This window comes from Berghia stephanieae, chromosome 2 (assembly GCF_034508935.2).
Source record: "Berghia stephanieae isolate SIO BIC M18660-M18661 chromosome 2, UCSD_Bste_1.3, whole genome shotgun sequence".
Classification (NCBI taxonomy): Eukaryota; Metazoa; Mollusca; class Gastropoda; order Nudibranchia; family Aeolidiidae; genus Berghia; species Berghia stephanieae.
In genome coordinates this window covers 123,689,211-123,703,550 of record NC_088361.1, presented here as the reverse complement: position 1 = coordinate 123,703,550, position 14,340 = coordinate 123,689,211, and the positions used below count along the sequence as shown (strand labels likewise).

The following is a 14,340-nucleotide window of genomic DNA, read 5'->3' as shown; positions in this document are numbered from 1 at the left end:
GGATACAAGACTCCAAATTTTGGCACATCAAGAAAACCAAGGAAGACGATGTATGAATCAAGGACACAAATTACACAAACAATGGAATGAAAGTACATGGAAAATGAATACAAATAATGCACGCACAACAATGACACCAAAATCAATTAACTACAAATTTGCTTGCCTTTCTCTTCACAAATTCACTAAATGAAAATGTCAAGCAGTAAAACTGGTATTACTTTATCATGAATGAAAATTGAAAATACAGTAATGACATGAAAAATAGAATATAAATATAACCAAAAAATTGTAAACAATGTCTTCATTTGATGAAGTGGTTAATATAGTTATAATAATAATAAAAAACTAAAATTCAATGTCACTATCAATCAATCTATAACTATTACAAAAATAATGATTAGAAGATATATTTGACCCCATATTAATTTTATTGTTTAAATATACATAATATAACATCAACACTGATCCGCTTTTCTTTTTTCTTTTTGTCCTGTTAAACTATTATTGATGTTAAGCTAAATAATCAAATTCAAAGTCATCATGATCACAACCTTTCCACCTACATTAAGTTCGTAACAACAAAATAAAGTCAACAATGAATTTACAGAAACAATCTTGCTTCTATTCATTTCTTAGAGCCTGTAACAGAACCAGGTTTGTCTTCATAATAAAAAGGTCCATCAGATCTTATTTGGCTTAGGATAAATTGATTTTAATAATTTACCTCATGACCAAATATTTGCTTTTGAAAAATGACAAATCTTTTTATCTGTTCATATATATTGTTAACTTTAAGACCGATGGAGAACGTAATTATGACATGTCATTAAAAAAAATGAGTCAGGAAGAAAATGAATGGATGCCGGGTAAAAAAGCTGAAAATTTACTGAACAATGAGATAATTTCTTGGAAATATTGAGTTCTGCAGATATTTTTTCTGAATCAGACCAAGTAGCTATGTTACAAATTGGGATTTGAAACCAACGTCAATGTACAAACCTCCAGATACCACTGAATTTTCTTTTTTCAAAAAATCTAACAATTTGAACTCAAAAGTGTTACTAAATACTGATAAATTGTCTTCAATGACAAGTTATAATTTTTCTTTATCACTATTATCTTTATTATTGTTGTCATTTGTCATCATTAACATCATACCAATTTTTAAAATTGTTTTATTCATTCCTTTCACAAATTCGGAATTAATACTTTTAAATAAATCTAAAATACAGCTTCACATGAAGTAAAACTGCTCATATTATGATAATGATAGAATACGATTTTGTTTGGTGACATCATTAAATACCAACCTTGTATGAATTAACGGATAGTAGAAAGTTCAGCAATGGATTAGTAATAAAAGAAATTTTCCAAATTATTACCCTTATGAGAAGATTTCAATAAAATTGGCAAAATTAAACATTTGATTTGATTATTGATGCATCTCAATCTAATTCTATGACTCTTCAATTTAAAAAAAAGTGTTTTACTACTTTCTTCATAAGCAAATTTCTAACCACGCAGTACAAATTTTTCATTGGGTTAGCCCAGACTAAATCTCATATATTAAAACACGGCCGTGCATTTTTTAAATATAACACTTTTCCACCATGTGCTAAATTTCTAAATGATTAAAATAATTAAACATATTTTTCAATGTTTTTCTTCAATGTAGAAAGTGGTTTTTCGTTCTAAACAATACAAAACTGAGTATGTTCCACCTTGGGGACAAATGGTCCCCTTTATTTATATAAGTTGCCTCCCTTTTTCGATGTTATAAATTTCTGATTCATTGTCAAAAATGGGTGGCATATAACTAAATAAAGATCAATCATCATTAAATGAAGAAGCTGTAAAAATATGAGGGGAACTTCAACAAAGCAATTCATCATACAAAAACTAAGTGTTAAATTTCCGGAATATTCTTAAGACCTGCCACAAAAGTCTCTGACACTATTGCAATGTTTTAGGGGTCCAACTTCTGGCACAAGCTCCTAAACACACAAAATGCACATGCAATGAAATCCCATTGGTTGTTTGGAGGTTTGTTCCCCCAACTTTCCCAATGTAAATAATTATTGCTTATTTCATGATGTCTGTATAAGGAAAACTGTGCTATCCCAAATTATCAAAGGTTTTCACAAAGTTACTTTGTATTAGACCTGTTTAATGTTATGATCATTCCATTTTTGATAATTATTAGATTCTACATGAAACACTATATCCTGAATAAAACTGAGCATGGACTTTCTTTTTGAATTGAAAGAAAGTGTAAATATGACATGAACAATTTTGGGATAGTTGTTTGTTTTTAAGGGTTTTACGGCAGTTGCAACACATTTAGATCATATTAGTGCCAGTAAAAAGGAAGAAAATTGGATAGTGAAAACACTATAGATGTACTATTATAAGGACGAGGAAAAAGTAAGAAATAGGGGAAATGGTTCAAACAGGGAACAGATGTAGATTCCAAGAGCACACTATCAGAGTACTTAGTTTGAGATCACCTATAAGTCTCCCAGACACCAGCACAAGATCCCACTAAGAGGAATACATTCAAATGTTTACTAATGTTTTTTAAAAAAATAACAGCCTATAACAGAGAGATGATTTACAAGGAAAAAAATATCATCTCCCAAGTATACAAAGCCAAGGACTCCCGTCAGGGTCAGGACAAAACTAAGTAATCTCATTCCAAGACAAAGACAGAAAGCAATTGGAAAACAGAAAGAGGGGGATAGAAGACACAGCAAGTACCTCCCTGCCCACTATGGAAGGTAAGGAACCCCACCCAGAATTTTGGGATAGCACTTGTCCCTTAAACTAAAACCAGTAACAACGAGTTAAACTGAAATTCAGAAGACCAAGTTATGTTTCTCAGTTCAGAAATATTTTAGTCTCTGCATAGTGACTAAAATGAGAAGAAAAGGCAGAATGCTCGAAACAAGAGCACGTATCTTTCTAGTTATAGTTTTGCCACCTACTGCCATAAAGTGAAAAGATTTTACTTGTGTTATATTTGTCCATAGCAATTACATGCCATGAGTAGAACAAAAATCTTAGCCTTAGCAGTTGTGGGGTAAATAACTGCAGAAAAAAATGATTATATTGCAGTATTTTTGATTTATCAATTATTTTAAGTTCTTTACTTAATCTCAACCCAATTTCTTTGTATAAACCAGAGCTGCCAACCCATAATATCTGTTATAAAGGATGAGGCTTTTAAATCAGGATTTTGACATTTTCATAAAGAAGGGACTTCTTTTCCTGATGCAAAAAAAACATTTTTCGATTGAATCTATCTTGATCATAAAAACGATAAGACTAAAAGTTGGAAGTCGGTGAACTGAAATTCTGAATGTCAGAAAATTTTTTTTTAAAAACTCATTCTGTAATTTTTCAAAGATTCTTAATTTGTTAAATGGAAAAATACTTTGAAAAACATTTGAGTTAGCAGCTCTGGTTTCAGCAATAAATCTCCCATCTTTCAATCTTTTTATTCTTTCTGCCCAAAAGACTTCAATCTGAAGAATCATGGCTTGGGCAATCTAGAAAACCATCATTCATTAGAAGGGGTTAACCACATGAGTAATTTTTTTTTTTAGATTTCAGTTTCAATGAAATGTAGTGAATACAAAAAAAAAAATGATAATTTAATGATTTACAGACCTGCCTGGTTACCAATATAAAAAAAGGGGGTGGAAAATGAGTGAATTGCGTAAATCAATGAGATACATTTGTTATCACCAGGGTCCTACAAGCGTTTTTTCACTTCTATTCTAAGTACACAGGTGAGGTGGTAAATTGAAAATATTGGTGCCTTTATAAGTAACATTTCAATATCAGCAGCCACTTAAATCTGCCTTATAATGAATAAGCAATTTATAATATATCCAAAGTTAGACAGGCAGGTCTAGAAATAGCTGAATCATGGTGGAACCATTTGAGTGAAATGATTTAATGAGAAAGGATGCATTGATACTACACATTCAGTCTAAACACAACATACACAACTAGCCAACTGGTTATTTTTTTTTGTTTGTCCTAGATGGAAATTGAAATCATAGCTTCAGAGGAACGCTCCTCCTCAAACTGTATAAAATCCGACACAGAATATTGTATACTGGGACTCCCAATGAACTCAAATCTCTGACTCTGCATCTGATATTGATCCAACAAATCATTATACAATACTCATGAGCTTCCATATTTGTGGTTCAGGAAAATTCCCACCTATCTTTTTCTTTTCTGAAATCAAAACCGATACCTCTATTTCTCACAATGAAAAGTAAAATGGTATCTTAAATAGAAACTTGAAGCACCTGTTCCTGATGCAAAATAATTCTGAGCATACTGTGCCCAATGAAAGCTATCATCCATATAGCCCATAAAACAGGATTTGATTTATCTCATAAGCACGTTGCCTTCATCAGGATGGATGCACACCAAAAAAACTAGAGAAATAAAAGTTTGCCTGTATCTAACAAATTCTGATTAATCTTTCTCTTGGATTCAAAGTAAGAAATATTAGTCCTTGGCATTATTCTTGTTTCAAAACATGAAGAAGTCTTTGTAAAGCAACTCAATAGAAAATATACCATAAACACATAAAGCCTCTCAGATTAACCATATCATTTACGAAAACATCGCTAATCCATCAAGGGAATAAAGAGGGGGGTACTTAAAAATCAACCTGTAAGAATCTTTCAGCTGTAAGTTCACCCATTTATAATATTATAAAGACATTCTTTAAAATATTTATAACATGCAAACAGTATATTTACGTCAAGATATGAAAGACCTACACGGAAAATGAGGATCTTGAGGTATTGGTCACTTCATTTATCAATCAGATCCAGGATCAAAATAAAGACTGTCATAATGGTTGGCTAGTTTACAATACCCTTGGTTTAACATATGTAAGGGCATTTCACAATATCCACAATCACACAGATAAACATTCAAACAGATCAATACATTTGAAAATGATGGTGAAAATGTATTATGAATTTGAAATATATACAAAGCTTGTTTCCTTTATGATGCATTTTTTGTGGAGGGTCATATACATAGGTCAAAAGATGGAAAATATAATTTTGTTTTGTTTTATTACAGAATGCTTGACATCATTTACTTGTGTTAAGGGGAAAATTAAAAGGATTTGACGAAATCAAAAGTGGATATCTTATAATGACGCTTCATAAAATCTTAAAACAAAATGAAAATTTATTATTAACATGATAATCTGAAGACAATCAGATCCGTTGAAAAAAAAACAAAACATGATGAGCTCAACCTCAATTTTCTACTGACAAATTTTCCGAATCTATAAATCAGAGAATGTATACTGTACATTTGTATTTTCTGCAAGTTCATGTTAATCATAATGGTAGTAGTAATTCAATTTAATGGACAATTAGAGGCACCATCCAATGAATTTTTAATAAATGAATAAAATATCTTAAGATTAAATATTTGAGTTGCATTTTTGTGATTTAACTTTGAAAAAGCAAGGAATTCTATCCTATCAAATTAAACAGACCCAAAGCAAGCCCCTTCCATTAATATAATGCAATATCTTGAGGCATTTTATTCGTGATTGTTTCGGAAACTTAGCAGGACATTCATATTTCTGTAATACAACGATGGCGATGATGAAAGACAATGGCAATTGTGTGTAACCAAACTTAACGAGACCAGACATACACACTTGTCTCTTGACTAGACATTCTCACTCCTTCACTCATCTTTCTCAACCCATGTAATAAATTAAGTCTTATATTATTTATATTTTATGTACATTTTTTCAAAGGTAATATTTATGATGTAAACAAAAGTTCAGGCCTTATGCATTACCAGGCACCAAGATATATGAGATAATGTCATATTTTATATAATGTCATTAAGCCAAAGCCAGACCTGCCTACTAAAACGAAAAATGTGTAATTTTACCTAATTTTTGACTCCAATCACAGGAATATATAGAGGCATTAACCCTCTAGAGACTGAGGGTTTTTTTTATTACCTCGACAAGAGTTGAAGACTGGGTTTTTAAAAAAAGTTTCTAAAAACCTCGTTATTCATAAACTATGTGTATCTTAATGAAATTTGATACGTAATTAGTTCTATTATACATTAAAATGCACCACTCTATCTGTTTTAGTTTTAATGATATGATTTATTGAATATGTGTATTTTTTGGTCTTCTACAAAAAATTATTGGAAAATGTATTGAATAAAATGGGCATTATACTTCTAAAAACTGTTTCTGAGTGTTAATGATTTGTTTAAGAAGGTTTTAAAGTCATTTTAGCACTCAAAAAAATGTAAAAAAACCCAGCAAAAAGTCATCTGAATCAAACGCATTTACAATCAGAAGCTACGAATATCAATAAACATTGATTCCATGCCCAACTGTACTGACTTGTTCTAAATCTCTATAAAATCGAAACAAGTTATCGAATATCACTACTGTTCTGCCCCATTCAACAATAAAATATTTAACTAATGTTGGGGATGAATCTCATATGCACGAGCATTAAAAAAACGGAAATAATTTTCATATTTACGGGATTATTCTACACGGCTGGCAACTGCCCTCACGAAAAAAGTAGGCAGGTCTGCAAAACCAACAAATATTTCAGTCAACTGTCAAGTTTTCAAGGTGGAAGCAGAAAAAAACAAAACAAAAAAAAAAAAACACAAAAAAACAACAAAAAACTGACAACATTTTGAGTTAAAACATTTACAGACTAACTTCGATGCATCTCAGAATTGTATGAAATGATTCATAGTACATGAAATTGGAAAGAAAAAAAAAAAAATGAATGGAATGATAAAAACATTACTTTGGTAAACCAAGTTGTCAAAAAATGATTGAATGCATCTATTTAGCATGAATGCGTGTTTGTCTTCAGGTATTTAACAACACTTGCAAAAAAAATCTTAGGACATATATGGTATTCATACGTCTCATACAAAGGTATTGTGATGGGAATGGGGAAAAGAATAAACTATAATGGATTCGAAAAAATAAAAAAAATTATAAAGCAAAGCAATAACCTGTGTGGCTGGAAATCATTCACACACCTGCCAAATTGAAAACTTAAATTTAGTAATTTTTATGTCAATTTTTAGTAATTTGACAAAGAAATTCATAATTCCTGAAATTGTGTAAGAACAACCAAAATATTATTATTATTATTATTTATAGTAGTAGTAGTAGTTGTTGTACTTCTTATCATTATCATTATTATTAAAGTATTACTAAGAATTAAAAATTTGTAATTTTCCATAAAATTTCGCAATTGGCCACGAAATTTGTCTAAAATTTGTAAAATTACGAAAAATTCGTACGATTTGGCAGGTATGCATTCACACACACAAGATTGGTATTCAACAGTTTTCATATTGTAATTTTGAGAACTGAAAATTATCAAAAGGATTACAGATCATTTTCATCCATCTGCAATGTAACATAGGATGGAAAAAAAATCGCACAGAAATTAAAAATCTTTAAAAAGTCAAAATAAGAATTAAAGAAGTTAATTAATATCAATCAATCAGTCAATCCAGTAGATTACATATTAATACAAGCATTGTTAAAATTCTAAAACCTAACGATAAACACATCTTATAATCCTCTTTACTGCTTATGTCCGAGATAGTTCATCATATAGAAAAATCCCAGGAGCTGCTAATCCATTAAAAATAGAAATCCTAGGAGGAGTCCATCATATACTGTGGAGGAGGAGAAAAAAAAAAAATCTATCAGGCTCTTAAAAATAGCAATAATATAGGTGGATCAAATAACTAAATATGAAGTCTAAGGATGTGACAAGAGGTCGTATTAAGTTAACCCAAAAAAGATATTTATTTTAAATTGCGTGTCACAAGCTAAAATTTCGTTATAAAAATAGGAAAAAATAAACTTACAAAGCTGTACGTGACTTCCCAAACGAGATTATTTCTATGAGTCTTTGAATTGCTTAAGATTAAAATCATGTTCAAAAATTATGAAAACAACCTTGTGCCAAACGCTCGGTTGTGAATATTTTTGCAAGACACTGAAAAAGAATACTTCATCTCCCAATATCCATCCTTCATAAGATGATCCTTTTAATTTGTGTTTTTCTTTTTTAAAAAAGAGAGAAATTCTTTTGAACATTTTTCCATTCTTTGAGGTTTTATGTTTCAAATAACGAGCAACAATGTATGGTAATAAGTTTGTAGGCAAAAAAAAAAAGAAATAAAAATGAACCCGTACCTTGGATGAGAGAAAGGGCATCCGACCCCCAATTCACAAACACCCTCCAGCCAGCTAGAGCATGTCCTTCCTCGAACAATGTTCAAACGGCTTCTAGATGGCCCTTGAACTGACTCTGAAAACAAAAATAAAGTCAGAATAGACACGACTGAAAATTGATCTTAATAACAGAAGTAAGCAATGGGGGCCATTAAAATAATAAATAAAATAAATCCCCCAGTACACAAGACCAAAAAAGATTACATTTTCCGACACAAGCTTAAATTGGGTCATAGTTATAAAAGTGAATATCAATCTGTCTCTCAAGGAAATTGCCACCGCTTCCGCATATATGCCGCTGCATAATTTTACCTTCTGAATGTCTTTGCTGCATATTTCGTCTTATAAAATTTTTAAAAAATTGTTTCGTTTTGGTGATTTTTTAAAAATACCTCGTATACTTATTTTGTGACGCTGATTTTTGTTGTTTCATCTATATTATTTCAATGGAGAAATAAACAGTTTTTACCAAGAGAGCAGTAAGAATATGGCTATTCGGATTTCAAGTATCTATAATTGCATTGCAGTTACTTGTCGTATGATGAAAACGGTAATCCAACTACCAAATTACTGCTGGGTTAGAAAAAATAAAACTTCTACTGCACCCACCAAAATCAATCTCGGTCCCCTTGTGTGTAAAGTGAATTATCAGGACCCCCATTAATTGAATTAAGAATGACAAAAACACAAACCTTCAGGTCGATATGAAAGCCAACTCCTTTCCAAATCCGAACAATCAAGAGCTGTGTTTGAAATCTGCTGAAGCAAGAGTAAAATGCACTATAAACAAAAAGTCATATGATGCTATCTTTTTGCATTCCTCCGAAAAAAAAAAATTGTTATAATAAATATGCAAAAAGTTGTTCTTTTCACTTTTAAATTCCATGAAATATATTAATGAAAAAGCCTGAAGAAAAAAAAGATGGATTCTAGTAAACTTCTGATAATGGTCACGTCTCATGGTCTCCATCAATTTTGAAAAAAAAACCAAGGAAGTGGTTATTCAGTATCAGATACTGAATAGTGCTTTGCCACTATTCAGTATCCATAAGGAACTCTTTTATTATAGAGAGAGTGAAAAGTGCGACAATCTCAGTTGAATGTAAATAAACTGCTGACCTACTACCAGATTGAACTCGTGCAGTAACTGACAGCCCGATTCAAAGTTGTAGAAATATTTTGATCGTTATTTTTAAATTTCTGCTATTGTGCAATTAACATAGTTCAAAATATCAAAAGAAGAGTGGCATTCAAATACATTTTTTAATGTCTAAATAGACATGATTAAATGTCACTAAAAGTTAAGTGACACCATGGCTTGGTGGATAAGTTGTTTGACTCTGAACTTAAGGTTCGAGAGTTCAAATCCCGGCCGGGTTAACTTTTATTTTTCCCCAATATTTTTGTTTTAATCATTTTATTGGCTTGTAATATATTTTAATGTTTATATTATACTATTATTATTATTATTATTATTTCTACTTACTATTATTATTATTATTGTTGTTGTAATCGTCATCATCATCATTATTATGATTATGATTTTTAAATCAAGTAGTAGGAGTTATTTAATCAGTTATCGATCGTATTACGAATATCTTTTATGTGTTATAATCTCGTTGTTGTTTTTCATTGATGTGCTCTTCTATTGTTCATTACTTTTAAAAATCTTGCTTTTTTCTGTTTGTTACATTTGTTGTTGTTGTTGTTCTTGTTGTTTTTGTTTGTTTGTTTGTTTTGTCATCTAAGACAATCCCGATTCATTATAAATATGTGGCCAGACTTTCTGCCATTTTTAATTGAATGATGTACTTCCGTGAATTAATTGCAGTATTATATTAAAATTTACGTGATAATAATAATAATAGACGTCTCATAATAATAATAATAATAATAATAATAATAATAATAATAATAATAATAATAATAATTTAAACAGATACTGAATATTAGACTACAATTGACATCTATTTACTGAATACACGTGATATTTTTAGGGGTGTTTCTTTTTTACGAAACCTGAAACCTGCCGAAACACGCCAAAACCTGACAAAGTTAGGGGAAGCAGGCAGCAGTGGGGAGTGAACCTGGGACTCAGGGAAGTGTACACCATTGGGGAGTGAACCTGGGACTGGGTTTCGTAACAAAAAAGCAATTACTTTTTTACGAAACCCAACAATATCCAACAAAGTTATGGAAAGAAAGTAGGCAACAGTGGGGAGTGAACCTGAGACTCAGGGAAGTGTACACTATTGGGGAGTAAACCTAAGTCTATGGTTTTTCGGTGGGTTTTGGCGGGTTTCGTTAAAAAGTAATTGCTTCATTCTCGTCTGGTACCCACCTCCCATAGTTCCAGGTTCATTTCCACTGATATCCTCTTCTCACAGTCCCAGGTTCACTCTCAACCAGTGTGCACTTCCCTGAGTCCCGGTTCATTGACCAATGGTGCCCACTTCCCATAACTTTTGATAATTTCGGTAGGTTTCGAAATAAAAGTACATTCTGAGCTCACTGTCCACTGGTATCAGCCTCTCGCAGTCCCAGGTTCAATCCTCATCTGTGTCCAAATCCCAGATTCACTCCCCACTGCTGCCTGCTTCCCATAACTTTGTCGGGTTTCGTAAAACATTAATTCCCCCTCCCCCTTGGTATTGTCTTTTTACAATATCCAGAGTCCCAGGTTCACTCCCCACAAGTGTACACTTCCCTGAATCTCAGGTTCACCCCCCACTGTTGTCTACTTCAATAACTTTGTCGGATATTGCCAGGTTTCGTCGGGTTTCGTAAAAAAGTAATTGCTTTTATATGAAACTCGCTGAAGCACGCTGAAAACCAGAGTCTCAGGTTCACTCCCCACTGGCATACACTTCCCTGAATCTCCCATAACTTTGTCGGATATTGCCGGGTTTCGTATAAAAGTAATTGCATTTATATGAAACTCGCTGAAACCCGCCGAAAACCACAGTCTCAGGTTCACTCCCCACATGTGTATACTTCCATGAATCTCAGGTTCACCCCCCACTATTGCCTACTTCAATAACTTTGTCGGATATTGCCAGGTTTCGTCGGGTTTCATAAAAAAGTAATTGCTTATATATGAAACTCGCTGAAATTCGCCTAAACCCAGTCTCAGGTTCACTCCCTACTGGTGTACACTTCCCTGAGTCTCAGGTTCAGTCCCCATTATTTGCTTACTTTCCATAACTTTGCCCCAATTTGTTGGCCTTTGGCGCATTTCGTAAACAAAAAGTAATTGCTTTTTTAAAATAACAAAATCCGCCGAAACCCAGTCCCAGGTTCACTCCCCACTGGTGTACACTTCCCCGAATCTCAGGTTCACTCCCCACTGTTGCCTACTACCCATAACTTTCTTGGATATTGCAAGGTTTTGTCGGGTTTTGTAAAAAAGTAATTGATTTTATATGAAACTAGCTGAAGCTCGCCGAAAACCATAGTCTCAGGTTCACTCCCCACTGGTGTACACTTCACTGAGTCCCAGGTTCACTTCCCACGTGTTGCCTACTTTCCACTTCTTTGCCGCATATTGTCGGGTTTCGTACAAAAGCAATCCCCCCCCCCCCCAATTTGTTATTGCTTTTTTATAAAACCCAGAGTCCCAGGTTTACTCCCCACTGGTGTACACTTCCCTGAATCTCAGGTTCACCCCCCCCCCCCCCCCCCTCAGCCTCTACACACACACACACACACACGCTGCTGCCTACGTCCCATAACTTTGTGGGATATTGCCAGGTGTCGTCCGGCTTTTTATTACGAAACCCGCTGAAACCCAGTCCCAGGTTCACTCCCCACTGTTGTACACTTCTCTGAGTCCGAGATCCACTCCCACAGCTGCCCTCTTCCCATAACTTTGTCGGGTTTCGGAAAAAACACACCGTATTATAGTGCATAACCACTATTCAGTGTCAGATACTGAATAGTGCAAAACCACTATTCAGTATCAGATACTGAATAGTACAAAACCACTATTCAGTATCAGATACTGAATAGTGCAAAACCACTATTCAGTATCAGATACTGAATAGTGCAAAACCACTATTCAGTATCAGATACTGAATAGTGCTAGCCAAAAAACAACATGCAAGTTAACTTGGAAATTGCAAAATTTTCAGATCTTTATCAATGTCAATGTCTTAACCATTTGTCATTGTTAGGTGAATTCCTATACCATAAGGATTACCTTAAAAATCGTCATTGATTTCATGAACTATTGTAAGTTAAATTGGAAATTTTTAATGGTATATAATTTAACAATTAGACGAGATTTACCTGTAAGGTGAAGTGTAATTATAATTATTTCGTCTCTTAATGCCGAAGGAGTCAATTGGAGGACACAATGCGCTCACGTAATCACTATTTAACTAAGAAAAAGCTGTCCATTAAAGGTATAGCTACTACTACTGGACAATTACATCACATATGATGTACATTTAAACCATAATTTGGGATGGCAATTGACTCTCACCCGAATTTTATATGGTGTTCATTGTTGATAGACAAAGGCACAAGCAAAGGCCTCAGTCGTAAAGCTGTAACTAGCCTATCACAATATCATTATAATGAATATATACACAGAAAAAACACAATTTGTTATCATACAATCCTTTCCGAATGAATAAAATTAACTCATTGAACTTTTATCCAGAAATAGAAATAAATAATAGTTCATGAAGCTTCCAAACACTCACTTGAAAGACGCACGCGAAAAGTGGTCATGTGAGCGTATCGCGTCCTCCAAATGGCTCCATTCGGCATTAAAGTAGATGGAATAAAATTAAGTTATATATTTTGTATGTATTAAAATCTCCATTACAATTCACTGTGTTGATTTTTTTTGTTTTTTAAAAAAATGATAGTTTAGTATATGAAACTTTTCACTTACGACTATACTTGAAATCATTGACGAAATGGTGGGGCAATGGGACACTGACAATTTTTATAGTTTTTATCCAGTTCCTGTTTATGTTTTTAAGGGCTTTACTGCGCTAGTGACACAAATGTAGGTATGAAGTTAAAGCACCAAAGAAAAAGTCAGGGTCAGGACAAAATCAAGTAATCTCATTACAAGACAAAGACAGAAAGCAAGTTGGAAAACAATTGCAGGGGGATAGACACACCTACCTCCCTGCCCACTTTGGGAGGTCAGGAACCCCACCAGGAGAAAAAACTCTTTTAGTTATAGTTAAGTAAAGGTACTGAATGCATGCTGCAGTTGATATTTACAAAAACAAAAAAAATTTTAATGGGTTTTTATTCAATTCAGTGAAGGTAATTCTGATGAGACACTCCTCTTTTAAAACTTAAATCAAAGATGGCAGTGCATTCGTCTCTTTTAGATAATAGTAATATTTAGTAAAAGAAAGAGGTAGAGTGTAAGGCTTAAAAACTCACCTGAATTTGGGCCATGGGATTACAGACATTTCCTTCAGCAAACATGGAATTTACAAAGGCACTCTATGGACAAATGAAAAAGAATTTTGTTGATAAAGTTTGTTTTTTTATAAGTATCGGGTTTATTTATGGCTTTGAAAAGTTGGGAGGCACCAATTTATCAACATTTGAAATAAGATTTCTGGCAATACTGCGAAAAGGTGTTTTTAAGAGTAAGGCAAATGTCATATTTAATTTACATTGATAGGAGTTGATTTGATGATTTAATGCCATAATTTAGGTTTATTTTTAATTCTTGAATACAGACTGTGCAAGCAAATCTCAAGACTGGAAAACCCTCACTTTTAAAAATATCCATGAATTTCGCGGAAGTTCTATGAAAGTTGGCAGCTCTGTAGTAGTGATAGTGACAACGATGTAGTGGTGGTATTTGTAGTAGTAGTGGAAGTGACGAGGATGCGGTGGTAGTAGAAGTGTTAGAGAAAATGATGCAACGATGGTTGTAGAAGTGATAGTGATGGTTGTAGTAGTGGCAGTGGTGGCTGTAGCAGTCTAGTAGTTGTAGTGATGAAGTGATGATGTGATGGTGGTTGCATTAGTTGTGGTAGTGATGATGTAGTTGT

At 33.1% G+C, this 14,340-nt stretch overlaps 1 protein-coding gene across 5 annotated transcripts in view; it reads right to left on the bottom strand.

The window, feature by feature from the left end:
- Positions 1–473: 473 nt before the first annotated feature.
- Positions 474–14,340, bottom strand: part of LOC144966494 (uncharacterized) — a 37,540-nt gene continuing 23,673 nt past the window's right edge. For 2 of the 5 annotated variants that reach the window (XM_078903099.1, XM_078903100.1), the window contains 4 exons: positions 13,718–13,780; positions 9,001–9,067; positions 8,270–8,384; positions 4,242–7,743 (listed from right to left, as the gene is read on the bottom strand). In XM_078903099.1, the coding sequence (XP_078759225.1) occupies positions 7,737–7,743; positions 8,270–8,384; positions 9,001–9,067; positions 13,718–13,780 (252 nt within the window). In that variant the 3' untranslated portion in view covers positions 4,242–7,736. Of the gene's footprint in view, positions 7,744–8,269; positions 8,385–9,000; positions 9,068–13,717; positions 13,781–14,340 lie in introns of all 5 variants that reach the window. The other 3 variants (XR_013644227.1, XR_013644228.1, XM_078903101.1) reach the window with 3 other exon arrangements.